Source organism: Hyperoodon ampullatus (genome assembly GCF_949752795.1).
Source record: "Hyperoodon ampullatus genome assembly, chromosome: 6".
In the NCBI taxonomy this organism is placed as follows: domain Eukaryota; kingdom Metazoa; phylum Chordata; class Mammalia; order Artiodactyla; family Ziphiidae; genus Hyperoodon; species Hyperoodon ampullatus.
The window spans coordinates 61,862,233-61,889,704 of NC_136919.1; the positions used below are offsets into that span (position 1 = coordinate 61,862,233).

At 34.6% G+C, this 27,472-nt stretch overlaps 1 protein-coding gene across 5 annotated transcripts in view; it reads left to right on the forward strand.

Annotated features, from left to right (window-relative positions):
* The window catches only part of PSIP1 (PC4 and SRSF1 interacting protein 1), a 37,547-nt gene that overhangs the window by 9,556 nt on the left and 519 nt on the right, over positions 1–27,472 (forward strand). The window contains exons 3-14 of one of the 5 annotated variants that reach the window (XM_079707182.1): positions 5,832–5,970; positions 8,432–8,536; positions 9,773–9,835; positions 14,203–14,299; positions 15,701–15,776; positions 20,160–20,388; positions 21,310–21,428; positions 24,169–24,224; positions 24,825–24,895; positions 25,114–25,215; positions 25,326–25,539; positions 26,989–27,100. In XM_079707182.1, the coding sequence (XP_079563308.1) occupies positions 5,832–5,970; positions 8,432–8,536; positions 9,773–9,835; positions 14,203–14,299; positions 15,701–15,776; positions 20,160–20,388; positions 21,310–21,428; positions 24,169–24,224; positions 24,825–24,895; positions 25,114–25,215; positions 25,326–25,539; positions 26,989–27,100 (1,383 nt within the window). The other 4 variants (XM_079707183.1, XM_079707184.1, XM_079707185.1 and 1 more) reach the window with 4 other exon arrangements.

A 27,472-nucleotide genomic window follows, 5' to 3' on the forward strand; every position in this document is an offset into this window, starting at 1 on the left:
AAAAGAGTTCTCTACAAAGGAAACAGTCATTTTTACTACTATTTTTTAGAAACAACCCCTAGACCTGTTACTGTTTTAGTATACTTTCTTTGAGATTTATATGTCATTTAAAAATGGAATGCTTTGAAGAATGAATCAGAGCCACAGCCACATAAGGTTGTGCCCTTGGGGACTAGCGCTGGCTGTTTAAAAACTAATCTGAGCCCTGTGCACCAAACCTGTGGGATTGCATCCCTGGGGAGGATTCTTTGTGTGTGTGTGTTTTCTTCTTCTTTTTTTAAATTGAATTGTAATTGATATATATTGTATAAGTTTAAGGTGTGTTGATTTTGATACATTTATATATTGCAATATTACCACCATGATTTGATACATTTATATATTGCAATATGATTACCTGCCACCATAGCATTAGCTAACATCTCCATCAGGTCCCTTAATTAGTCATTTCTTTTTTTGTGGTGACAACATGGGAGGATTCTTTTTTCATCCACCATAGTTTTTTGAGTCTCATTAAGGAGCTCTGTAGTCTTGAGCATATCATTTGAGCCAACAGTTCTACTTAGAATTTATTAGGAAGATATGTGAAAAGATTGAGCAATACATTATTTACTATAGCTGCATTTTATAATAGAAAATTTGATACAGAAAATGGTCCAACAGTAGATAAATTTTGGGAAAGCTATTCAATGAAATAGTATTTAGCTGTTAAGTAATTGTTGACATGAAAAGATGTTCATTATAATTTGAGAAAGTATTTATGGATGAGTATGTATCATATCCATTAAAATGACATGTTTATATCTGTATATATGCAACAAACAAGTGGGTGAAAACAGTGGCTATCTGTAGTTGGTAAAATTCTGGATCATTTTTGTTTTCTTTGATGGGATGTGGTATTCACTGAAAAATATTTTAACAGCTTTATTGAGATGTAATTCATATCCCAAACAATTAATCCAGTTAAAACGTACAATTCAATAGATCTTAGTATATCCAGAGAGTAGTGTAGACATTAGCACAGTTTTAGAACATCTTCATCACCCCAAAAACAGACCCTGTACTCATTAGCAGATACTTTGCATTTCTCCTTTCTCCCTCCTGTCTTGCCATAGGGAACCACTAATCACTTTGCCTGTTCTGAGCATTTCATATAAATTGAACTATACAATATGAGGTCTTTAATGACCTTTTTTTTTTTAAACTTAGCATAATGTTTTTGTTTTTGTTTTGTGGTACGCGGGCCTCTCACTGCTGTGGCCTCTCCCGTTGTGGAGCACAGGCTCCGGACGCGCAGGCTCAGCGGCCATGGCTCACGGGCCCAGCCACTCCGCGGCATGTGGGATCCTCCCGGACCGGGGCACGAACCCGTGTCCCCTGCATCGGCAGGCGGACCCTCAACCACTGCGCCACCGGGGAAGCCCTAGCATAGTGTTTTCAAGGTTCATCTATATTTTGTAGCATGTACTTTGTCTTTACAGTATTGCCAAATATTCCATTGTATTGGTCTGTATCCATTCATCAGTTGATATTTGGATTGTTTCTACTTTGGACAAATATAAATAATGCTGCTGTGAACATTTGTGAGCAAGTTTTTGTGTGGACATGTCTTTTCTGTAGGAGTGGAATTCCTGGGTCACATGGTAACTGAGTTTAATCTTTTGAGGAATTGCCAGGCTTTTTTGTTTGTTTGTTTTTTGTTTTTTTTGTTGGCTGTGCTAGCTCTTAGTTGCGGGACATGGGATCTTTAGTTGTGGCGTGCGGGATCTAGTTCCCTGACCAAGGATCAAACCCAGGCCCCCTGCATTGGGAGTGTGGAGTCTTAGCCACTGGACCACCAGGGAAGTCCCTGCAAGACTTTTCAGATCAGCTATGCACCATTTTATATTTCTGTCAGCTATGTGTGAGGATTCTAATTTCTCTGTATCTTTGCCAAGACTTGTTATTGTCTTTTTTATTACAACTATCCTATTGGGTGTGAAGGTAGTATCTTATCCTGGTTTTGATTTACATTTCACTGATAGCTAATGACACTCAGCATCTTTTCATGTGTGAGTATTTTTTTAACCATCTATATTTAACATGAATTATTTAGATTTGCAAAGGTCTTCTCTCAGTTGGAAAGGCATAATTATTTAATTTTTGGTATATTGATAAACGTAAATTTAAGTATGACTTATAATATGAACATAATAGTAAAATAATAGAAAGTAGTGCTTGAAAACCTGACTGGAGGAGGAGCAGGGAGAGAAGTTTTTTAAAACCTATTCTGCAAAATTAAGAATAAAGGTTAACCAAGTGTAATAAAAATTATATGTAAAACAAGGTGGTATGAATAAGGCCAAATATAAGTGACTACACTATGTGAATAGAATTCTCTCTTAAGACCTTTTGATTGGATTAATCCTATTAAACTACCTGTGTCTTATTTTCTGAGACAAGGCTCAAACAAGTCACGGCCAAGTAACAATATAATGTCACAAAGAAAGCAAGAGTGGGACCATTGCTGTCTGATAAAAGTAGAATTTAAAGTCAAAGCATGAAGAGGAGAGAAGGATACAGGTATTCCTTAGCTTTGCATAGTTCTAGTATGTTTAAATTTTGGTTACCGTGGTTTAGGTAAACAGTGCCAGTCCCCGCAACAATGTTTCAAATTTCACTTACTCTGGAATATTAACTGTAACTGTGTAGACTACAAAATTTGTTGCTAGTCCTTCAGTCCACAAATCAAGATGTAAATAACAGATGCATAGCATGTCACTTTTCTTGAAGTTTCCTGGTGATTGGTCATTGGGCATCTGTTTCTCAATTCAAGCATAGATAGCACAATGTGTAGTAGTGTTGTTGCCTCTTTGTCTTTCAATGATATATCCACCCAGGTTACATTTAAAGAAAAAACAAGATGGGGAATCGGCCAACAAAGAAACTGATAATGCCAGAAGTGAAATTTGAATTGAATGTAAATGCAGTTATAGAATAAATAGCCTTGTGAATAATAACCTTGTGAATGTAGATGTGCTGTATATGGGGAGACTAGATACACAGCCAGAGCAGCTTAGGGAAGGCAAGCTTATCAACATAAATGAGGAAAGTGGTTGTAATAAAAAGGATGAAGATGTCTCAGAGGAAGTGACGCCAACAAAAAGCATTAAAGATATGTCATAACATTGAAAGTACAAAAGACAAAACGTTAGAAACTGATCAGATTTAGAAAGGAGTATGACACATTGCCTTAGGCGTAGAAAATATGCTTACTCCATGTCATAAGTTATGTGATCAGAAGGGGCAAGCACTGTTCAAACTATTCTTAAGTTTTTTACAAAGACATGAAACACTTTAATCTCAATGTTTCTAATGTTTTAAATTACAGTGTACTAAATAATTAGTATTAGTTTTACTATATTTAAAATTTCCTTACACACTGTCAGTGCATTTAGTGTTTTGATAATTTTTGAAGGTTTTGGAACAATTGTAATTTTTCCCATTGTTCAATAAGATTGCCTTGAACAGTCATTTTTGTGTTCTCTCATTGTCATACAAAGTGAGGACTGCCTATTTTGGGGAAAGAAAAATTATATAAATTGAACTGTCAAACCTTTATATGCTAAATAACATCATGGTAGAATCAGTTTTCTCTTTTGAATACCTTTTTGGTTTAGAATCATATCTAAAAATGACCCATGTTTGAAGTTTTAAGACATTTTTCTGCAATTTTATTAAGTATTTAAGGTCCCTTCCACTTGTTCAAGTTCCTGATGCCATCAGTTTTGAACCCTTGGGGGATTTTGAACTATAAATTAGGGTACTGTCTCGCTTTCTTCTATATTGCTGTTTAGTATCCAACTTTCTTAAGTCTTCCCAGCTTTCAAACCTGTTGATAATGTCCCTTGTCATCTTTAACCTTATGAGTTATGGGGTTTTAGGAGAGAGAATTGCTTTGTTCTAACTAGAAGTATGTTTTATTTTTGATGGTGTTTTAACTAGAGTCATCTACTTGGAATTTGAAGCTGATTATGCAGGAGGAATTGCTTTACTGTTTTAACTAAATGTGTTAAATTTTCTAATTTTAGATTATGGGTAGGAATGAATGATGCCTAGTAAAAGTCTGCATTTCTAGATCAAATGAGATAGTGATGATTTAAGTGTGCCTTAACTGATGTGCAGTTAAAATACACGGATACTTTGAGTATTTATAAATTGCAGAATTTAAATAATAAAGCTGACTTATATGCATTTGATTATATTTAAGTAGAGCCCTAAGTCTCTTTTTTATTGAAATTTTATCTTAAAGCCTTTTAAAATATTCTAAAGTGCAATGTGAGCTATAGTCATTAGGTCCCTAATTCTTAAAGAATTTCAGCAGATACGGAATTTGTGATAGATAATTAGTAATGAATAATCTTAAATTGTAGCATATTTTAGAGGAAATGAGTAGTAATTTGATTTTCCTCTTGCTTTGGAGAATACATATATATCAGCCATTATAGCAAAAAACTGGTACATTCTCTGCATCTACCTTTATAGGACTGACAGACTTCTACAGAACTGACTGACATAGGGAGATATATGATGGGGTTGTTCTGGGAATTATATTTAAATATATATGTATATATACACAAAAAAATAGTTGTCATCATTCACGGGTTCCAAATTTATTAATTTGCCTGCTCACTAAAATGTATTTATAATCCCAAATCAATACCTGTGGAGCCTTCACGGTCATGTCTGTGTGTGAAATGGCAAAAAATTTGAGTAACTTGATGCACACATTCCTAGCTGAGGCTGAACCAAGACCATGCTTTACCTTGTTTCAGCTCTCATATTGTAAACAAGTGTCCTTTTTGCAGTCTGTAGTGCCACGGCTTTTGTATTTTTGTGCTTTTTCTTGGTCATTTTGCCGTTTATAATAGTACCCAAATGAAGTGCTGAAGTGCCATTTGGTGTTCGTAAGTGCAAGAAGCCTGTGCTTTGCCTTATGGAGAAAATACGTGTTACGTAAGCTGTTGGCTGTGAGTTCAGTGTTAATGAATTACCAGTGTATATTAAATAAGGTGTCTTTAAACAGAAACACATAAAACAATGTTATGTACTGATTGGTTGACAAAAATGTTGTGACCAGAGGAACCTACCCTGTATTTACCCTGGAGCAGTGGTACAGTATTCCTTAATTCAGTGTTCATGGTGACATTATAGAATATAATTACCATGAATACAAGAATTGACTGTAATATATGTGTGTGTGTGTGTGTGTGTGTGTGTGTGTGTGTGTGTGTGTGTGTATGAATGAACAAACAAGTTACAACATCTGATTCCCTCATTGAATAAAGTAAAAGTCTTAACATACTTATTTTCTAAAAATCTACTTGTATGTATATACAAATATTTATTGACAATGTTTTATGAGTTGTATAATATTCCAAACTACTTTGTAGTAAAACTATATTTAGAATGCATTTAAATGTATAGATTAATGCAGTCTTGTGACATCTCTTTTTTCATTTTTATGCATTTTTATAGTAAAATCTGTAAAATTATTATAGCAAAATTTACCATTTTTAAGTGTGCAGTTTAGTGGCATTCAGTATATTGACATTGTTGTGCAATTTGTGTGTTTTTTTTAAATTAGGATTATGGATCTAGGAGTTTGTGACTGAATTTAATAAAAGCATTTGGAATTAAATATTATTTGTGACTACCTTTAATTTATGTATGATTTTTAATGCGTTTTAGATTAAGAATTTTTGATAATTGCGTTCACAGGGTAGTGCTATTTAATCACTTATATTTGAGATTGCTTTACACTCACATTTCCCCCCCACCTCCTTTTTTAGTGCTTTTTTAGGCCCAAAGGACATATTTCCTTACTCAGAAAATAAGGAAAAGTACGGCAAACCAAATAAACGAAAAGGCTTTAATGAAGGTTTATGGGAGATAGATAACAATCCGAAAGTGAAATTCTCAAGTCAACAGGTGCGTCATATTACATAAAATTTAGTTTAGTATTATTTACTCAGTTTTGGAGAATAATCACTATTCTAGCTACAGGAAAATGATTGAAGAGCCTTATAAATTTCAGATTAAATTGTTCTTATTTGTGAGGTTGAACCTTGGACTTTTGTATCTAGATAACTGATGAAATTCTTGCCTTTGTGGTCAAATAGATCTCAGAAAACTGGGAAACACTCAGTTATTTAAATCCTGATTGAGGGTTTATTTAATGTATTGAATTTAAAGTCATATGTACTGTTTCCTTAAATTCAGGTTTAATAACTTGAAGGGCGTGTTTTTTTCTCATTTTAATTTCTAAATCCATAAAATTTATTAGAATATGAACTTCATGTGGGTTAAATTAAATATGTGACAAAAATACTTATAGCACTATGCAAATTATACTTATTTTTGGTTTCTAGAAGAGCAACCTTTAAACTTTCTTTTTATTCTGTTCTCTGTGTGTGTGTGTGTGTGTGTCCAGACTTGAATTAGTAAAAAACTAGGATGAGTATGAGTAAACCTAAAGAAGGAAATAACACACTGAAAATTTTGCAACTTTCTACCTTTTTTTTTTTTTTTTTTTTTTTTTTTTTTTTTTTTGCGGTAGGCGGGCCTCTCACTGTTGTGGCCTCTCCCCTTGCGGAGCACAGGCTCCGGAGCACAGGCTCAGCGGCCACGGCTCACGGGCCCAGCCGCTCCACGGCATGTGGGATCCTCCCAGACCGGGGCACGAACCCGCGTCCCCTGCATCGGCAGGTGGACTCTCAACCACTGCGCCACCAGGGAAGCCCTACCTTTAAATCTATATAATTTTTAGTTCTTTGCGTGTACCATGCTTTTTTCTCATGTTTGAGAACTTTTCAGATGCTGTTCTGTCTGCAACATTGAAATCTTTCATTGATGTTCCAGGGCTGCATTAGATGGTCCTAAGTGCCTTCATTATCCACTTATTTGTTACAGTATTCATCATATCACATCATAATTGCTTCTGTACTTGTCTTAACTGCCACAGGCTTATTAGTTCCATAAAAAAGGAAGTTGTATGTGTCCTTTGTGCTGGCATTCTTACATGTGTTGAAGGAATAGTTATCCACTAAATGTTTGTTGCACAAATGTAAGAAAGGTTTCCCATCCTTATTGCCTTGGGAGTCCAAGGAGACTGAGTTGATTGTTTCCTGAAAATAACATTTTGTAACTTAACTTGGATCACACATCCTATGGTTGTGCTTTCAAGGTCGTTTTCATCCTCCAGATTGCCTAGCATAGTCACTTTATCCTTTGTTCTTATCTACCTACTTAATCTCCAGGTAGTTTTCACAGTACATACTTGGAATTTTCCATTTCACAGTGAAATTTTTCGTTGGTTGTGTGCATGAAACTCAACAATTTTCTGTTCTTAACAAAAGTATGAATGATTATGGTGGTGCGATGTACTCTGTGTTCCCAGCCCAGACATCCCCAGTGGCACATTCCTGTGGTTTGGTGCAAGCGTTGATGCCCAAGCCTATACAAAAGAAACAACAAAAAAAAATTGGCCATCATAATTTATAAATATTTCTATCGTGCTATAAGTAATTTTGGGCACATTTTTACATTTTTTGTATACCTTTATAATTTGTGAGTTATCAGCATTGCCTTTTTTTACAGAAAAGGAAATGGGTTTACAGTTTAAAGAATTGCCAAAGGAAATAGCTAGAAAGGTGCACAGTTTGGATTGCAGTCCCTTCATCTTGTAGATTGGGAGCTTTACCCTCACCTCCCAATGTATACTGTGTTGCCTCTGGTATTCATCGTTTTGGTTGGTTTTATGAAAATCTAGGGACCCTAGGGTACATGCTTAAGTATCTCTCATATGGGGGTACTTTTAAAATTTAATGATTACTGGACTCTCCCACTCAGTGTCTGTTAAATCAAAATCACTTAAGTTTGGGTCTCAGGAATCTGCATTTTAAATAAACTAAGTTTGAGATATAGATCAATAAGATTCCTTAAAGTTGTGACATAATATCCTTTGTTAATAAGGCTGTTCGTCTTAGAGTACATAGATTAGCTTCTTTATCCAGAATATTTCAATAGTTGAATACAGTGTAGGCCTGTGCTCCTCTAAATCACCTTACATTGTATCTTGTTGGGCATTTGCTGGTTAGAACTTCAGAATGTTATTCTTTGTAATTGTACTTTTAATTTCTGCCTCACCATTTTATCTGCTGAGATTGTATGCATCAATTGCAGGAATATAGTTCCATGTAAGACTTTCCTAAATAATATAGTAGCGTTAAAAACTTTTCAAAATTGTGTATATTAAAAGTATCCTGTGCAACAGAAATGAGGGTACTTTTCTAGCTTTCTTACAAACAGGCTTTGATTTTTCATGGGTACAAAATTTTAAAGTTGGCGTAAAATACTATTTTGTGAAACTAATAGACTTGATTGTTCATAGGCATCAACTAAACAATCAAATGCGTCATCTGATGTTGAAGTTGAAGAAAAAGAAACTAGTGTTTCAAAGGAAGATACTGACCATGAAGAAAAAGCCAGCAACGAGGTGTGTTTAATTTCTCTTGCATTCTAAACCCATTTTGTTGCAAGGAAGAATTGTAAAATGAGTTGATTGTGGCACAGTAGAAAGTAATCTTTAAAGTAGTTGAGTAATGAATGGGAAAATATTAAAGGCTTATTTCCTTGTGTAAATATTAAATATAGTATTGTAAAATAATTTTTGCATCTTTAAGATGCATGGGTATTTTTATTTGAAGTTACTTTGCTGTGCAAAATATTGAGGTACAACTAGGAGAGTCGCTTACTGTTTGTTAGGAATATTTTTAAAGTGAGGTATTGTTGGATGGATGTACGGGAAAGGATATTGAACCGAATTTTTAAAAACCTAGATTTAGGGCTTCCCTGGTGGCGCAGTGGTTGAGAGCCCGCCTGCCGATGCAGAGGACACAGGTTCGTGTCCCGGTCCGGGAAGATCCCACATGCCGCGGAGAGGCTGGGCCCGTGAGCCATGGCCGCTGAGCCTGCGCGTCCGGAGCCTGTGCTCCACAACGGGAGAGGCCACAACAGTGAGAGGCCCGCGTATCGCAAAAAATTAAATAAATAAATAAATAAAAACCTAGATTTATTTCCACCTCTGTATTTGATTATCTGAGTGGGGATACTCATTTAGCCTTTCTAGGCTTCATGAAGTTGTTACTTGATCTCCAGAGTCCCGACCACCTCTTAACATTCACAATACTAAAACTGAGGATTCTACTGTAGAAAGAGTGTTTTGTAAATTTAAATAGACAAACCTCCCAGTGTACGAGCAAGTGTGACTTTTATATTTGATCTGACAGAGGAAAGCTTTTTTTTTTTTTAGGTGAATATACTGGTGATTACTTACACTTTATAATGAATTAATGTTAAGACTTTTAATGTTTATAATTTCAAAGGTCAGAGAAGCAAAACAAGTTTCCGTAGTACTTTTAGTGAAACGTGCTTGTGATTTTTTTTTTCTTTTTTTTTTGCGGTACGCGGCCCTCTCACTGCTGTGGCCCCTCCTGTCGCGGAGCACAGGCTCTGGACGCGCAGGCCCAGCGGCCACGGCCCAAGGGCCCAGCCACTCCGCGGCACGTGGGATCCTCCTGGACTTGGGCACGAACCCGTGTCCCCTGCATCGGCAGGCAGACTCTCAACCACCGCACCACCAGGGAAGCCCTGATTTTTAATTTAAGAAATTTTCTTTCAGTCATGGCATAATTATCAATTTCATCTGTTGTGTTTTTTTTTTTTTTTTAAGGATGTGACTAAAGCAGTTGACATAACCACTCCAAAAGCTGCCAGAAGAGGGAGAAAGAGAAAGGTAATTCTACTGCTTAACCACAGAGATCTTAAAAGAATTTTTATTTTAGTTGGATTGAGGGAGTGTAGATAATGAAACGGTACCATTTAATTTAGACTTAGCCCTTCACTCTAAGTCCTTTAATTTTTTTAAAGGATTATGTTGTTTAAAGGTTATGTTGTTCACTTATCAAAACTATCTGTTTCTTTTCTTAGTGATACAGCACCCTTAAGTTGAATGGTATACAAAATAAAACACACCAATTTTCATTCCTTTTAATGATGCTGTCTCAAGTTTTCTCTATAAAATGGATAATATATATACTCATAAGACTGTTGAGAGAATTAAATGAGTTAATACATGTAAAATATTTATAATAAATCCTGGTAATAGTGCTTTGTAAGTGCCCATTATTATGTTATTACTTTACAGCATTGTTGCATGAAATGAAAGTATGTGACAGTTTAGGACAAAGTACCTCTTATGCTTTTAATTAGTGTTTCTTCTTCCCTGTGTGAAGTTTTGTTCATCACACCTTTTTCTGGCCTATTTATGTCTCAGACTGTTATTATATGACAAAGCTACAAAGAAAACTTAAGAGTTCAGTCTTTAAAAAAAATTTTTTTTGTAGTATTCTGAGTTCAGTGTCTTATAAGGAAGTAAAATGAAAACAAATAATTACAGTGGCTTTTTATTCCCTGTGGGGTGTGTGTGAAGGGGTATGATAACTTTAACAAGATTTTAAAAGATAGGCAGAATTTTAGTCAGGCAGATGAAGGAGGCAGGGAGGAGCATGTGAGGCAATTACAGAGGCATAGAGAAAATTTTGCTTCAAGCATTTCACGTATTGCATTTCAGTATTATCAGACCATAAAGTTTGAGGGAAACAAGTACAAAAACCCCAGTGTGTTACCCTGAAGAACTTGAACTTAAAGAAGTGGTGGGAAGCCATTGAATCATTTTAAATTTCAGGTACTTCTCTTTTTAAAGCAGTGTGAATGATGGGGATTGGACTGGAGCAGTGAGGCCAGTTCACTGATAAATTCATTCAGAATTTGGTACTCACTTCACTGGCCCAGACAGAAAATCAGCAGCGAATAAGGAAGATAAGGTTTCTGTACTTATTGAACTTATATTTTTGTTGAGACAGACAATAAATACATAAAACAAGAGAATTAAAATGGAGAGTTATGATTGGGACTTGGTAACTAAATTATGAAAGGCCTTTGTAAAGAGTTAGCATGACATTTTTAGTGGTGTAGATGAGAGATAGGATTTTAAGAGCACCTTAGGAGGTAAAGTTAATAGTTGATTGGAAGTGGGTGTGAAGTGAGGGGGAGGTATCTAGGATGACTCAGGGTGTTGGCTTGGATGACTAGGTTATACACTGAGAATGCAGGAGATGTTTTGGGAGTAGAGGCATGAGGAGGAGGATGTGAAACACCGTTGAGAAGTAGACTGAAGATGCATATTTCTCTGACACCAAAGGGGGAAAAGGTAGAAGTTACAATTGCAGTCTCTGACATAAAGATAGGATTTAGATAGGTAGTCAGGGGAGAACGTTTACTGAGAAGAACGCAGAAAACCAGAATCCTGAGAGATTATAATGGCGATGAAAGCCTGCCTTGTAAAATTATGGCTGAGAATGAACTGTCAGGAGAAAAATCTAAGAGAGGATATCAAGCTAAACAAGGGAGGAGAGAATTTTAAGAATGAGGGAGTGGTTAGTAGTGTCCTGATGCAGAAGGGGCCCAATAATAATTGACAATTAGGATCCCCCAGGATACCTTAAGGTCAAACGGTAAGAACAGATGAAGTAGGTTAAAGAATAAAATGTTTAATGTTGAAATTACACTGTGCTTTTGAAATCTTTGAAGGGGAGGAGAGAGAATGCTGCAACAAGGATTTGCATGGTTAAGGGAGGGTGTTAAAAGTGAAAAAATATAATAGAGGCTTTAACACTTTTTCTTTGCGAAACCAGGAAAGATCAAAGATGTGGAAAGTATAAAATTACTGTAAGTTAAGAATAATGCTGGGTGAGAGAAAAGGGAGGACACATTTGAGGGAATTGACTTGATGGGAAAGAGACGGACATTTCATCTTTTTTCACATTGAAGGGAAGGGTGGGCAAGACTATTACAAACTTCTAGGGAGACTTGGAAATTAAGGGAATCCCTTCCTGCTGGCCTCAGTCTCTCCCTTCTCCCTCACCAAATGCAAAGCAAGACTGCCTGTGTGGTGTAAGGCAGAAAGAAAGGACTGAAAGTTTATGCTAGAGAAGGAAAGGGCATGACAAAAGACAGGGTAAAGGATTAATGGATGGCTTTGAGATCACAAATGAAGTTGCATAAAATGAATGCATGTTTGTATAATTTTTTTTCAGCAGGGCTCAGCAGCAGGGAAGGTAGAGTTTTATAGTAACTCTCTGTTGGAGATTTGCAGGACAGGTGCAGCAAAACAAGAATGCAGATGAATAGTAGTTCCATGAGGTTTTTGAGGGATGGGGGGGCCTTTATGTAAAGTCACGAAGGGAGTAGAGCTAGAAAGCGGGGTAACGGGGAGAAAATTTGTCAAAGGCTTAGAGGTCTCAGTGAGATAAAGTAAAATATGGAAGAAATTAATCTAGAGTCAATATTTGCATTTGAGATATTTAAATATATATATATTTGAAATAATAGTCCTTTCTCTAGATAAAATATTTCTTATTCTTTAATATTTTCACGAGGAATGGTTTTGACTTGCATGATTTTGCTATAATAGTCAAGAATATATGTCTATGGAAGGGCTGTATTTTTGCTTCGTATAGTGTTATTTATGGCATTAGTTATTGATGACCTTCTTACCTCTTATTGGTATCTCAAAAAGATTCATACCTGTAATTCTTATGCGATGTCATGATTTATTTCCAAAAGTTGAAAGTGTAATTGAAGAGGGGATTTTTTTGCACTGAAGAGTTCATCAGTTTGAACTGAATTTTGGAGAACTTTTGCCCTCTTAACTGCTCACCCTCCTAACTCAATAGAAGAGCTCTCATACAGTCTTGGGTTCTCAACCTTTGGTATAAAAACAGATGCCCAGCTCCCTACTCCAGAGCTACCATCAAATCAGGATTGGGGTGGGGGGTGGTAGGTGGTCTGTAAGTTCCTAAAATTAGAAATACAACTTGAGCTAATGTTTTTGAAGCAATTTTTGTAATGTTCCTTGAGAACAATTCAAGGGTTACCTTAGATGAGTTTCTTGACTTTTAATAATGCTTTGAATATACATTATTATATTGCAACTACAAAGGCAAAAATAATGTTTAAAAACTAAGAAAGAAATGGATAAATTCTTAGAAGTGGGATTGCTGAGTCAGATTTGCATATTCTGTATTGCTGATATTCATAATGATCAGAAATGTATTACCAGTTTATTGATTTGATCACCATTAATCAATATGAGTAATTCTCCACATTCTTACCAAAATTGGGCATTACCTCTTAAGTGTTTGCAAATCAGATTGTTGATTAAAAGATTAAAAAAATTTTTTATCAGTAAGGTTGGATTATGCAAGTTTTGGCATGATGCTTTATTGCCTTTATTTTTATTGAGATAGTTCAGGCTGAATTCTAAATAATTGGGGGTGGGGGAGCAGCTCATAGTAGTCCTCCCATTCTTCTCTTTGTTCTCTTTGCTATTTATTTTCTCTCTTTTCGATTATGATATGTTTGCATTTCCTTTCTAATTGGTGGTTATTAACCTTTGTTCTACTCTAATGCTTGAATTGATTAAACTGATTCTCATTTGGGGCTATTGTCTCATTACCTGGGGCATTATAGTTTGCAAAGGGTCATTGGGATTTCTTTACAGTAGTAAATCCTTCTTTATGGAAAATAAGAATAACTCCTAGGGAAGAACAGCAGATGTCTCAGTTCAAAAATAAAACATGTACATATTAACAAAGTTAAAGAATGGAAATATCAGCAACTTAATTTCTTGCCTTTTCTAACATTAATTTAGGTTGTACATCATAAGTATGCAATATAAAGTGTTAGCATTTTGAGATACTCAATGAAAGTACATTTATAAGCAATGTGTGGGATATTACAGTGTAATTACATTATACTTTAACATTTTGCATCAAGAATATTCATTTTATTTTTATAAATGGCTTTTTTAGGTTGAGAATATCTAAAAAGTGAGTTGTTTACTAGAATTACTCACTAGAATTATAAGCTAAATTTGAGGATATCACTCTGATGAGCCAACTGTTGAAAAATAATGAAGATCAATATATGTTATGCTTGTATTTGAACTTGTTATCCTATAGTGGCACGTTTTTGCCATTGAACTAAATTTGGAATGCCTACTGTGTGCTAAATAAGTTAATTTAAATCTTTGTGATTTAGGCAGAAAAACAAGTAGAAACCGAGGAGACAGGAGTAGTGACTACAGCAACAGCATCTGTTAATCTAAAAGTGAGTCCTAAAAGAGGACGACCTGCAGGTAGGATTATTAATGTTTAAATAGCTGGCTTGTGATTAATATTCTAATCCATTAAGGTGTTGTACCTCAGCTACTTTGGAATAGGTGAATAGGTACTTGGTTATGTGTAATATATAAATTTCAAAGGAGATAAACATTAAGGTTTCTGCTCTTTGTAATAAAGTATTTAAATTTGAAATAATTGCTTGAGACTTCATTTTCTGTTTTATCCCCATTACATTTTCCTTTAATAGCGGCAAATGAGGCTGTGGTGAGATTTAAAATCCATGAACAATGGGTTTATTTTACCTCTTTCTTTAGAAATATTAAGCTTTCCAAAAGGAATCATAATGAAAACAAGAGAAAAACAGCATTTGAATAATCAAAGCTATTAAATTATTGCATTCTTTCTTTATTAGGGCCTGTACAATATGCAGATGTCTTAAGCACCGCCTATTTAAAGTATTTTCCTAATTTGGCAAATAGGAAATAGTTTGGAAGGATCTGTCTCTAATACAAAGTAAAACAAAGAATATTAGCCAAGATAGAGCGAATTTTTTTTTCTACTTCATAACATAGGATTCTGGTTTTGTTTTTTTTTTTTTTTGGCTGCGTCTGGTCTTAGTTCGACACACAGGCTCTTCATTGCGGCACACGGGCTTCTCTCTAGTTGTGGCGTGCGGGTTTTTTCTCTAGCTGTGGCATGCCAGGCTCCAGGGCTCCTGGGCTCTATAGTTTGTAGCACGCAGGCTCTCTCGTTGAGGTGTGTTAGCTCAGTAGTTGAGGCACACAGGTTTAGTTGCCCCGCGGCATGTGGGACCTTAGTTCCCTGACCGGGGATCGAACCCGCATCCCCTGCATTGGCAGGCGGATTCTTTACCACTGGACCACCAGGGAAGTGAAGTCCCATAACATAGGATTCTTAATGAAACGGGATAAAATGAGTAATACCCAAAAAGAAAAAAAAAACAATTTACCTAATTTTTACTTTGGAATTTAATAGTGTAATGGATCACATTAATGGTGTTGTTAGAAAATTCAGTGAATTCTGATAACAAATTTTCAAATATGTGAGCATACATATACAAATACTGTAATATGTATATGAATGTTGAATATAAGTGCTGCTATCTCCTATAAAGTTGAATTTTGTGACATTCCTATTAAAACAACGAGGGATGTTCTTTTAAGCCCTCAGCCATACTAAGGACAGATTGAAAATACTCTTGATTCACCTCTGTAAATTTTCTGCTGTTAACTCATTTGAACCACTGGAGGATATGATTTTTAAAACCTAAAGTAATTGTTATCTGTAATAAACTAATATTCTTAGTATATATCATTTGTAACTTTTATATGTGAGATCTACATCTTAACGGGAAAGCTGGTAGTTACAAAATTTTTTTTTCCTGTGAATGTCAGCTACAGAAGTCAAGATTCCAAAACCAAGAGGCAGACCCAAAATGGTAAAACAGCCCTGTCCTTCGGAGAGTGACGTGTGAGTATAATTAGTTACGCAGTAAAAGAGACATTTCACTTTCAATATGTATAAATTTCTTTGCATTTTTACCAGTTTTATTTACAGGGTGTTCATTGCTATTACTATTTTGTATTTCTAAGAATTATGGGCAAAACAGTTGAAAAATAGTTTTCATTATATAAAAAGTTACAATTGATAGGGAATCAAGAAAAATCTGATATGATTATCATTTCATTAATCTAAGACATTTTCTTGTGTATTAGGATATAAGATACTTGGATAATGCAGGGTAAAATTTATAATAGTTCCCTTTTGTTTAAGGGAATTTTTAGACAAAGTATTTTTGAAGCAATTCCCACAAATCTTGCTCCTCCAGAATTATCTTTATTTAAAAAATAATAACACTTAACATTATTTTTGTAAATTTAAAGTTTTAAAGTATTTTGGAATGATAACTAGTTATTAACAAAATAATCAGTTTTTTTTTCTTGCCATCTTTCTTTTCCATTATTGATCTTGTTTGTGTTGGATTTTCTGGGTAGAAACTTCACCAGCAGGAATATGTATTTAGACAAAGAGGGCAAAACTTTGTAGCTACTGTGTTTAAAGATTTTATAGAAAAGGCTTAAGTGAGTATGTCATTTAAGAATGGATTTACAGTATTTTGAATGAAAATATTTTATTGGAAATTTCAGGTATAGAAGTGTTGGTACTTTTCAGCCAATATATGTTTAAAGAGTTTTATTTTACTGCCAAGCTAGCTGTTAAAATATTCTCGAAAATAGTGGCCAAAAATTACAACATGGTTTTAACTACTACAGTGAAATTAAGAAATTAGGTACATGCAAGTGAGTTTATGGTTTTTTGTTGTTGTTGTTGTTTTGCGGTACCCGGGCCTCTCACTGTTGTGGCCTCTCCCATTGCGGAGCGCAGGCTCCGGACGCGCAGGCCTATCGGCCATGGCTCACGGGCCCAGCTGCTCCGCGACATGTGGGATCTTCCCGGACCAGGGCACGAACCCATGTCCCCTGCATTGGCAGGCGGACTCTCAACCACTGCGCCACCAGGGAAGCCCAGTTTATGTTTTTAAACATACCAAGTAAATCTCACTCATCTCCTCCCTAAGATGTCTTCTCTAATAAGGGCATCAAGCATCAAGTCTAGGATTTTACGATCAACATAAGGCCTTGATCTATCTGCTCCCCTCTCCCTTTTATATATGCACATTGATCTGGGAGGGATAGGGAACCATAATAAATACTCCCAAGGAGAAGATTAAGAGGCACACAGCAGTCATTGCTCCCCAGGAAATATGAAATTCTGTTGGGAAAATATTGTGAGATCCCCCTGTTTTAGATATAAGGAATATTTCCTTGATTAGGTCCGTCCCAATTTTCCCTGAGAGTATCTTCCTAGTCCATTTCTCTCCATGGCTTTTGGCTGATTCTTGGACTGGAAAGTATTAACCCTCCTTATTAGCTGAGCAGCTTTCTTATTCTGCTTTCATACTTTATGGAGTTGGGCCCAAGATTCCTTTTTAAATATCCATTAGTTTCTCTTAATGCAGGCTAGAGTCCCTTTTGATAGTAATAATACTTTATTGTTAGCATGTGTCTGTTTAATTCTAGTCAGCTTCATGTGCTGTGGTCTCACTCATAAGACTTCTCCAGACATGCTTATCTTTTTATACTTAAATAAAAGCACTTTTGAGTTTATAGGTTTTCCTGAAAACCTACTCCCTGGTTTCTTTTTTTTTTTTAAACTTGTTTTTATTATTTATTTATTTTATTATTATTTTATTTATTTATTTATGGCTGTGTTGGGTCTTCGTGTCTGTGCGAGGGCTTTCTCTAGTTGCAGCAAGTGGGGGCCACTCTTCATCACGGTGCGCGGGCCTCTCACTATCGCGGCCTCTCTTGTTGCGGAGCACAGGCTCCAGATGCGCAGGCTCAGTAGTTGTGACTCACGGGCCTAGTTGCTCCGCGGCATGTGGGATCTTCCCAGACCAGGGCTTGAACCCGTGTCCCCTGCACTGGCAGGCAGATTCTCAACCACCGCGCCACCAGGGAAGCCCCCTGGTTTCTTTTTCATAGAACCATTTGTTCATCAGAAGGATCAAGGTATCCCAATTTGAATTCTTAAGGCTGGCAACTTAACAACCTTGATTGGATCTTTGACTCCAGTCTTTGTCTGAATTTGAAAATCTTTTACAGGATGGAAGTGACTTTCAACACTGAAATGCATGGAATTTTTTTCTCCTTCCTTTGTCCTATTATTTTTTAAACTTACCTCTTTCTTGAAGTACCATATCAAATTTATGTTGATAACAATCAACTCAAAATGCCAATATTCTATCTTGAAACCTCTTCACCCAGAGCCACAAGTTCACTGAATAAGTTTTCTCTCCAGTTTTCACAGATGACAGTTTTACCCATTGTATAATATATTAGGGTTTCAAATGCAAAGTAAGTGTCAAACGTTTTAGGTTTTGATGATGGACAACCCCAAAATACCAGTAGCTTACAATATTTATTTTTCACTTGTGCTATATGTAGGCTGGGCATTGGCTGTTATAGCTACTCTCAGCTTTGTATCTGGGCAAAAACTCAGTGGAGAGTAGAGCAAAACTATATAAGCTCTTCTGAAACTTAAGCTCTCCACCATGAGAACAGTGTGTATCTGCTAGTGACAGCTTCTTTGCTGTGGGTCCTGAAATGACAAGACAGTGGATAGAGTCCAGAAGAGCTGAAACCATCTCATAATCCTCATGTAAAGTAAAAATACTTGTTATAAGCCACTGAGATATTTTGGGTTGTGTTTGCATTAATTTTTGCTATTAACATGTATTTATAATTTTCTTTAGTCTTTTAATATGTTTCCTATTGTACCTTGACCTATTAGAAAGGGTATTATCACCATGAGGTCTGTTTTTCATGGAAGATGGTAAGGAGGGAGGACCATTGGGAAGAGACTTAATTGCAGCAAGCAGTGACAGTTACGTTTATGGGAGTTCTCTGCTTTGACACTGTTTTAAAAACTTTGAAATAATAATCCCATTTCTTAAAAACTTAACGATGCACTTAAATCTACCTTTAAAAAAGAAAAACAGCTGCATGGTATTCCACTATGTATGTATCATAATTCTTAAAAGTTTATTTCTTGTATGGATACATTTTTTTAGACATTGTCATCTGTCATTTTGTACATGTGCAAATGTATTGGTTAGAATACATTGCTAGAAGTAGATTTACTGGGTTAAAAGGATATTTTTATTTTTAATACCTGCCTCTTTGCATAGGGGGTAACATTTTGGGGGAGGCAGTTCGTCAATATCTATTAAGAACCATGGGAATGCCTTTTATATTTGATTCTCTATTCCCATCTCCACAAAACAATCATTATTAAAATATTTACCCCCTTGTGGAAGTATTAAAGAAAGTTAAGTGATTTTACTTGCCTGCTTTTTCTTCCACTGATTAAAAGTAAAGGATGAAACCTATATAACATTTAAAAATAAACATAGCCAATGGAAGTTATGTGACAAAAAATTTCTAAAGAAATAAAGTGATTTTTTTTTTCTTTTCCAATTTAATAATCTTAAGGGTTCAAAGGAAGCAGTTGTCTGGTAGGTCAGTGGATTTGGAATTGAGATATTGGGCTATTTGACCTTTTGTACCATCATTTTCTCATTCGTTAAATGGAATGGGTTGGACTAAATGATCGGGGGTCCCTTCCAGCTTTCAAATCCATTGGTGTAATTATATAATATGTGTAAATCTCAATGAAATTCCTTGAACACTTTAATATTAAGGTTAATTGGCCATATATTTTACCATTATATGCGTCAGTTGGGAGCCTTTTACATTGCAAAGCATATTTCTTTAAATTTTAAAATGAGCGTATTTCACCATTACGCAGTTCGATTCTGCAATTGTATTTTTCCCAGCGTGGCTACTTTTACAAATATGTAGAATACGAGCTCCATAAAATCTAGGCATCTTACACACCTTATACACTGCTGTTCCCCAAAGTCAAGAACAGTACCATGGCATATGAGATAGTACTCAATATTTTTAGTACTCAATTTTTCAGTGGATGAGTCACATTACAAAAAACATGGAAAACGGGGAAAAATCACTTTTTTATTACCCTAATGCCACTGTAATTTTTCTATCTTCTAACATATTAAAAGGATGTTCTTTTCCTTTTATGATTGGTTGATAATGACACTCCATTATATTTTACTTAAAGATATTTAAAATCTGTTTTTAAATAAAAAACAAACTACATGTAGCTTATTGTTATCCAGAGTACTTATTCAGTTAACTCAGAGAGGTGGTTGAATGACAAGTACTAATGATACATAAAAGATTATTTTTCATTGTTGTGCCTGTGAAATAGGGTAACTGAAGAAGACAAAAGTAAGAAAAAGGGGCAAGAGGAAAAACAGCCTAAAAAGCAGCTTAAAAAGGATGAAGAGGGCCAGAAGGAAGAAGATAAGCCAAGAAAAGAGCCAGATAAAAAAGAGGGGAAAAAAGAAGTTGAATCAAAAAGGAAAAATTTAGCTAAAACAGGGCTTACATCAACCTCTGATTCTGAAGAGGAAGGGGATGATCAAGAAGGTGAAAAGGTAGAATGTTTGCATATCAAATAAAATATTTGTTCTATTTTTAGTTTACTATGTAGTTCTTAATCTTTAGGAAAGTTTCAGCATCTTTATGAAAGTTTATAAATGTGATTAAAAGTTAAAATGAATTTCTTTACCTTTCTGAATAAACTTGAATTACCTGTGTTAAAAAGCATATTTGAAACTTTATTGTACATCCTAAGTTTCTCTTACCTTTTCACAATTACATGGAAATTAAATGTCACATGATAAACTTCCAGTCCCCACCTACCTACTGACAGAAGGTAGAAAGGTAGAGAATTAAGCGAGATAGGTTGTGACCAGTGAAGACAGATGTAAAAAGGTACATAGATTTTTATTATTTACCTCAATGAAATTCTTAACACTTCAGGCCTATTTAGGGTACATTTTATTGGTGGTACTTTATTTGAATACAACAGTTGTTTAGGAATTTCATTAAAGCTGTATGTTCTTTTTTGTATAAAAACACAAGTTTTGTGTATAGCCTTGGAAATCTACAGACCCAGGTTGTATAGGCCTTTCATTTATGTTTATCTAATTTATTAGTACTTCAGGAGCCCAAAACTAAATTCGGTAGGTTGAGCAGGTACTTGTCAGTAAACAGGTACTGAAGTCAAAGTCATAGTACAGAGGCAAATAGCCTGAGGTACTTCATTTTAACTCATCTTAACCAAAGCATATCATTCCTATAGCAGTGCAGTAGATTATAAATCGCAAAATCATCAAGGGGAAAGTTAAATTTAGATAGCAACAACGTGTAATTCTGAGGGGTTTTTTTAATTAGTAATTTATTCATCCCTTAAGAAAACTAGTTGCTTCTTTTCTTCCAAGATTGTAATCATAGAAGCATCAGTCACTGACTTGATAGTTAACTAAAACCATCCTAATTCTCAAATAAAACAGAAGAGAAAAGGTGGAAGAAACTTTCAGACTGCTCATAGAAGGAATATGCTGAAAGGCCAACATGAGAAAGAAGCAGCAGATAGAAAACGCAAGCAAGAGGAACAAATGGAAACTGAGCAGTAAGTATTTTCTTTTTCTAAATTTCGATTTCTTTTTTTAAGCTAGCATGAAATGTTTAAACAATAGAATCTCATTTTCCAGACTTTCTGAAGCCTTTTAAAGAAGTGATTTTTCCAGTGTGTTAGAAAAATGTCCTCTGTATATGATAATCATGTTTCAGGCTTCATTCTTTTCTGAGTAAAGAGGATGAAATTTACTGAGATAATCACCCTGTGAATATTTTTAATTTAAACTGAAAGTGCAGTAGGGCTTAACTGTTAAGTGGCTTTGTAGAAAATGTCCTTATCCTCTACTATTTTCTTGTATAATATTAAATAGAGAAAGATAATTGGTGGAGAAAGAATGAAAGAAATACCCGTATTTGTCATACCACCAGCAGCCCTCCCCCAGAAGACCAGCAAAAATAACAAAAGCACAGTTGGAAACCCAAGAAGCCAGTAAAAGAAAATTTAAAGGCTGACAGGGTTTGCATTAGATGTGTGCAATATAAATCGAGTTGAAGCTAAGAAGTTTTGATACCTGGAGACAATATATTTACCATGGGGAATTTCTTTCCCCTTTAAGTTTATTCTATAAAATAACTATAAGAGGGAAAATAGCAATGCCAATGATGATTAGGCTTCATATGTTTATTACATTTGTTTCCTAGTTATCTTTAGACTGTCACTTCTGAGTTCTTTCTCTGAAAAACCTTTCTTTCTTTGTGAAGCGTCTTGCATTATTCTGACTAAACTTTGTTTTTTTGTTGTTTTAGTGAGGAGGTGATTTTAAAAACATGCTCTAGGTCACTAAGACAAACTCAATAAAAAATAGTGAAATTCTTAAAACTATTCTTAAGTAATTTTGTACTTTTTTTATATATAATAAATCTGTAAGCCGAAAGTCTTTCTTGATAAGTATAGCGTTTGACCATCTGCTTTCTTAGTCTTTTTGGAGGATATATAAACAGTTTTAGCTACTTGAGGGAGTAATGTAAAAATTGATCTAAAGCTCAGAAATGTTACTCCCTTTAATGTTAGACTTTGACCATTTATGTAAATACTAGAGTTATTTTTTGTTACCTATCCTTTCCTGTCCTTTCACTGAAAAGTTGTTGGACTGTTTGTTGCTTTTAACTTTATTGTGCTCCCCAAATTAAGATATAAAATTAGTTGTTGCTTAGTAAATCTAGCCCAACCCTTCTTCAGTATCTCAGAGTTAATCTTTATGTGTTTCAATTTCTTTTTGAATGTCCTCCGAATGTAACTTTCTCAAATTCTAATATTTGTGTTTTCTTTCCTTCTCCTGTTATTACAAAACTTTGTACTTGGACAGTTTTGCTCTGTAAAGCATTTCAGATGCAGCTTGTATGAAATGCATTATGCAAAATAAAGTTTATTGTATTGTATTCCCAGCCAAACAACATGTAATCTACAGTAATAAAAAATATATCTCATTTTGGGCTCAAAGCATTAATCCAGTTACTGAAAAGAAAATACAAGTGGAGCAAACAAGAGATGAAGATCTTGAGACAGACTCATTGGACTGAATTTCCCCCTCCCCCCCCTTGATGGAAGAATGTTCCAGATTCTAAATTGAGGACTTCATTAATGGCATTATTACTGTGTTATGATTGTTAAAAAAAATTTCCTGTAAGATACACACTACATACCAATGTCGGCCATCATTCCTGTTAAAAGAGTTTTTTACCAAGCTTAAAATGAAGCTTTTGTGTTTGAAAGTTATAATAAGCTCAGATGAAGATGGTGGTTGTACATTATTTCATTTAGAAAATATAAAAATTAATTTTGTTTTGAAGCTAGGTGTTAAACTGGAGTAGCTACTATACCCCCAGAGAATGGGGCAGTTGTGCCCTTACCCTTGACACTCCTTTGTTGTTCAGTTCTTTAGAAGATTAATAATTGTTTTTTAATCCTGAGAGATTAAACAGTAGACTTGTTAAGAAAACAAAAATGAAATTGTAACCAAAATTTTAAAATAAAGTTTTTTAAAAAAAATACCTGATTTTTAGATATTTTTTTGTTCTTGTCTATTTCAATTGGTTTATTATAATAGGGCCTGAACTCCGAGTCAAGGTACTAGAAATTATTAAGAATTCATTTTTAAATGGTTATTTTTGTGATTTACAGTAAAATGGTACCTTTTCATTTGTGAAATGGTATGTAAATGTTAGTGAATGTCATTTAAGTTTGATATATTGGCGCAAAAAAAAATCCCACTCCATTTTAATCTAGTATAATAAACAGTCTATTTAACCTTGAAACTAACTTTGAACCCCTAAAATTATCTACCCTTGGGAGATATGGGAACAATTAAATCAGTCTATTTTGACATGTTATTTTAAAAAATAATTGTGATGTAGAATTCATGAAACATAGGCATTCTCTTCCCACTATGGCCTATTTATCCACTGACCTAAAGTCGGTCTTTTAACACAGTATTGTTGGAACAAAATTTCACCGAGGCAGCCATTAAAATTTATTTGTAATGCCACTGAAAAAGTAGATTGTTACATCACTTTAGCATGTTAATTTTTACATTTTGAGTTTTGCTTATATTTATACTAATTAATACTAATGTGGCATTACCGAGTTCTAAAAATTATAGTCAATTCCTTGTGATCTAGGCCACTGACTATTTTAAAGAAAAATTTTAACTTTTACATAAGGGATTGTGGGCATTTGGTAACCAGTCACAAAGTTCCAATGTTTTTGAAATATTTGTGTTAACATTTGATAGGCAGAATAAAGATGAAGGAAAGAAGCCAGAAGTTAAGAAAGTGGAGAAGAAGCGAGGTTAGTTATTTCACTTTCTAAGATGTATAAAATTGTATTCTACACAGAAAGGAAGTTTTACAGACACTTAACTGTATAGGTTTTGAAACTGGTCATTTTATGTTCTTATGTTCAAGTACACATTTCAAATCCCTAATGGATTCTATATACCTTGCATTGTTTTTAAGTGTTATCAGGTGAACTTGCTAAGGAGTCATGTTTGTTATTTTACTGCGCAATATATGATGAAGTCAAATTTTTATAACATTGCCTAAAGCTAGATGTTTTACCATTTCTGACAAATCTGGTTTCAGATGGATTTTTTAGTTTCGGTTAAATGTGTAAGGGTGAAGCAGTGCCTTAAGGATTGCAGAAGAGGAGTTATTGGATGCAAACTGCTTTTTTCTTAGCAACATGCAGCTAGATGGTGATTCTTTGCTTATATGATGAATGTTGGTTTCCTAAATACTAAAAATGGCAGATAACTTCTTAATGATGTAGGCAGATTACAAAGAACATTTTAAAAAATTTACCAAATCTTTCCATTATACTTTGCTTAGATTATACAAAAATACTGGTTTTGGAAAATCTATTTACTGTGTTTCACATTTTAATTTATAGAAACATCAATGGATTCTCGACTTCAAAGGATACATGCTGAAATTAAAAATTCACTCAAAATTGATAATCTTGTAAGTGTTTAATACCTCATTTAAAAATACAGTGCTGCTTTTATAGCTTCATATTTTATTTTCTCACATGATTTTATAAGTGTGTAAATTTGAGATAACAGACTATTACTGGTTATTTTGTACTGCCTTGTTATTTGAGATTTTAAAAGTAATCTCTAGAAATAGATTATATGGGTTGTGGTAATTAACAGTTATGAAATTACTATTTTGTCATGAAGGATGTGAACAGATGTATTGAGGCCTTGGATGAACTTGCTTCACTTCAGGTCACAATGCAGCAAGCTCAAAAACACACAGAGATGATTACAACACTGAAAAAAGTAAGTGATCTTGAGTCATGTAGATTTTTAAAATTTCCTCATTATCACCACTTCATTAAGTAACATTTAAAAAATTAAGAAAATTATGAGTATATGTTTTGTTTTCTCAGATACGGCGATTCAAAGTTAGTCAGGTTATCATGGAAAAGTCTACAATGTTGTATAACAAGTTTAAGAACATGTTTTTGGTTGGTGAAGGAGATTCTGTGATCACACAAGTGCTGAATAAATCTCTTGCCGAACAAAGACAGCATGAGGAAGCAAATAAAACCAAAGATCAGGGGAAGAAAGGGCCAAACAAAAAGCTAGAAAAGGAACAAACAGGTATGTGGTAACTGTTCGCTGGAACTACTTTTCAAAAATGGCTTCAATATTTAATCCTATTAATACCTTATCTATATTAAATGATGAGAAAGTCTCATAAAGCCCTTAGCAGAACATGATCAGCCTTAGCTTCTGGATTTCTTTTTCATCCCTAAGTTTTCATCAAGTTTAAATTAGTAGTAGTAGTGGTTGCTATTCTCTTTCCATTTAAATTAGGAAACATTTCTAACCTACACAGAAGTTGAGGGAAATGAACTTCCCATGTCCCCATCACTCAGCTTCTGCAATTATCAATACATGAGTATTGCTTTTTTATATCCCCATCAAGTTTCTCTGTGACACCCCTGAAGATTATTTTGAAGCAAATTCCAAATACACTATTTCAATCATAAATATTTTAGGATGTATATATGACCGATGCTTAAAACAGAATCCATAGTTACAGGCATACCCCACAGGTTTGGTTCCAGACTACTGTAATAAAGTGAGTCACATGAGTTTTTTGGTTTCCCAGGGTGTATAAAAGCTTTTTACCCTACACTGTAATCTGTTAAGTGTGCAGTAGGATTATGTCTAAAAAAACAATATACATACCTTAATAAAAGAATACTTTGTTGCTAAGAAAATGTTAACAAATCATCTGAGCCTTCAGTGAGTCATAGTAGTAACATCAAGTATCACTTGACCACAGATCACTATAACAAAAGTCAAAAAGCTTGAAATACTGTGAGAATTACCAAAATGTGACACAGAGAAGTGGACTGATCAAATGCTGTTAGGAAAATGGTGCTGATAAACATTCTTGATGCAGGATTGCCACAAACGTTGAATTTGTTAAAAAAAAAAAAAATATATATATATATATATCTACGAAGCGCAATAAATCGAGGTCTGCCTGTACCATTAGCCACTTCCCGAAAATTAGCAGCTTCCCCAATTCCACAGTACTAAAACATCTTAACAGCAACTGCTTAATGTAGGAAAAAAATGTTCCAAAGAAGATGAATTTTGTTACTCACTTATTAGGGAATGATATAGGTCTCCTTAGAGATTTGTTAATGAAATAATACTTACCGGGACGCCCTCATCATTTTGTCATAAGAGACGAAATCATGTTAATTAACTACTTTGCCATGTTTTGTTGTTAAACACAAAATCTTACTGTGATTCTCATTGCTTTTTCTAAGAACTAGAATAAATCATAATGCTCCAAAGAGTTGTACCACCCTTTCGTGTTCCTGATAACAGTAACAAATGGAATAATCAGATTAGTAACCTACTTCTTATATGGGTAGATATATGTAGTAACCCCATTTCTTATTGTGCCTTGTCTACCCAAAGGATTACAGTGTAATTTCAAATAAAATACAGTATTAGAAACTTTGGGACTATGTTTTATTTTTGATTTGGGGTCTTTCTAACAGTTTTTCCACTGAAATCTTTATAAAGGTTCAAAGACTCTAAATGGAGGATCGGACGCTCAAGACAGTAATCAACCACAACATAATGGAGACAGCAATGAAGAAAGCAAAGACAACCACGAGGCCAGCAGTAAGAAAAAGTGAGGACATGTTTTAGTGGGTTGTGATGTATGTTTTAATTTTTAAATCACATTGCTGTTCCAAGGTTATTTGTGTAAGGGATTATATTTTCATCACTCACTTCCTGAATTCAGGATTCAAGACGCAAATTAAAATGGCCAAGCCATAAAGAAACTTTGCTTAAAACTAATATGCCACTGTATTCAAGGGAATAGAGCAAGGCAGGAATCCTGTTTTAAAAAATAACTGTTCCTTGGACTTCTTCCACTGATAACACCTTTAATAATGACCCATGTCCATACTTCTTGAATTTTGACAGGATACAGAAATTAGATCTAGAATCCTAGGCTGTGTTGTATTATCATACCCACTCTAAAATAACTAGATCTGTA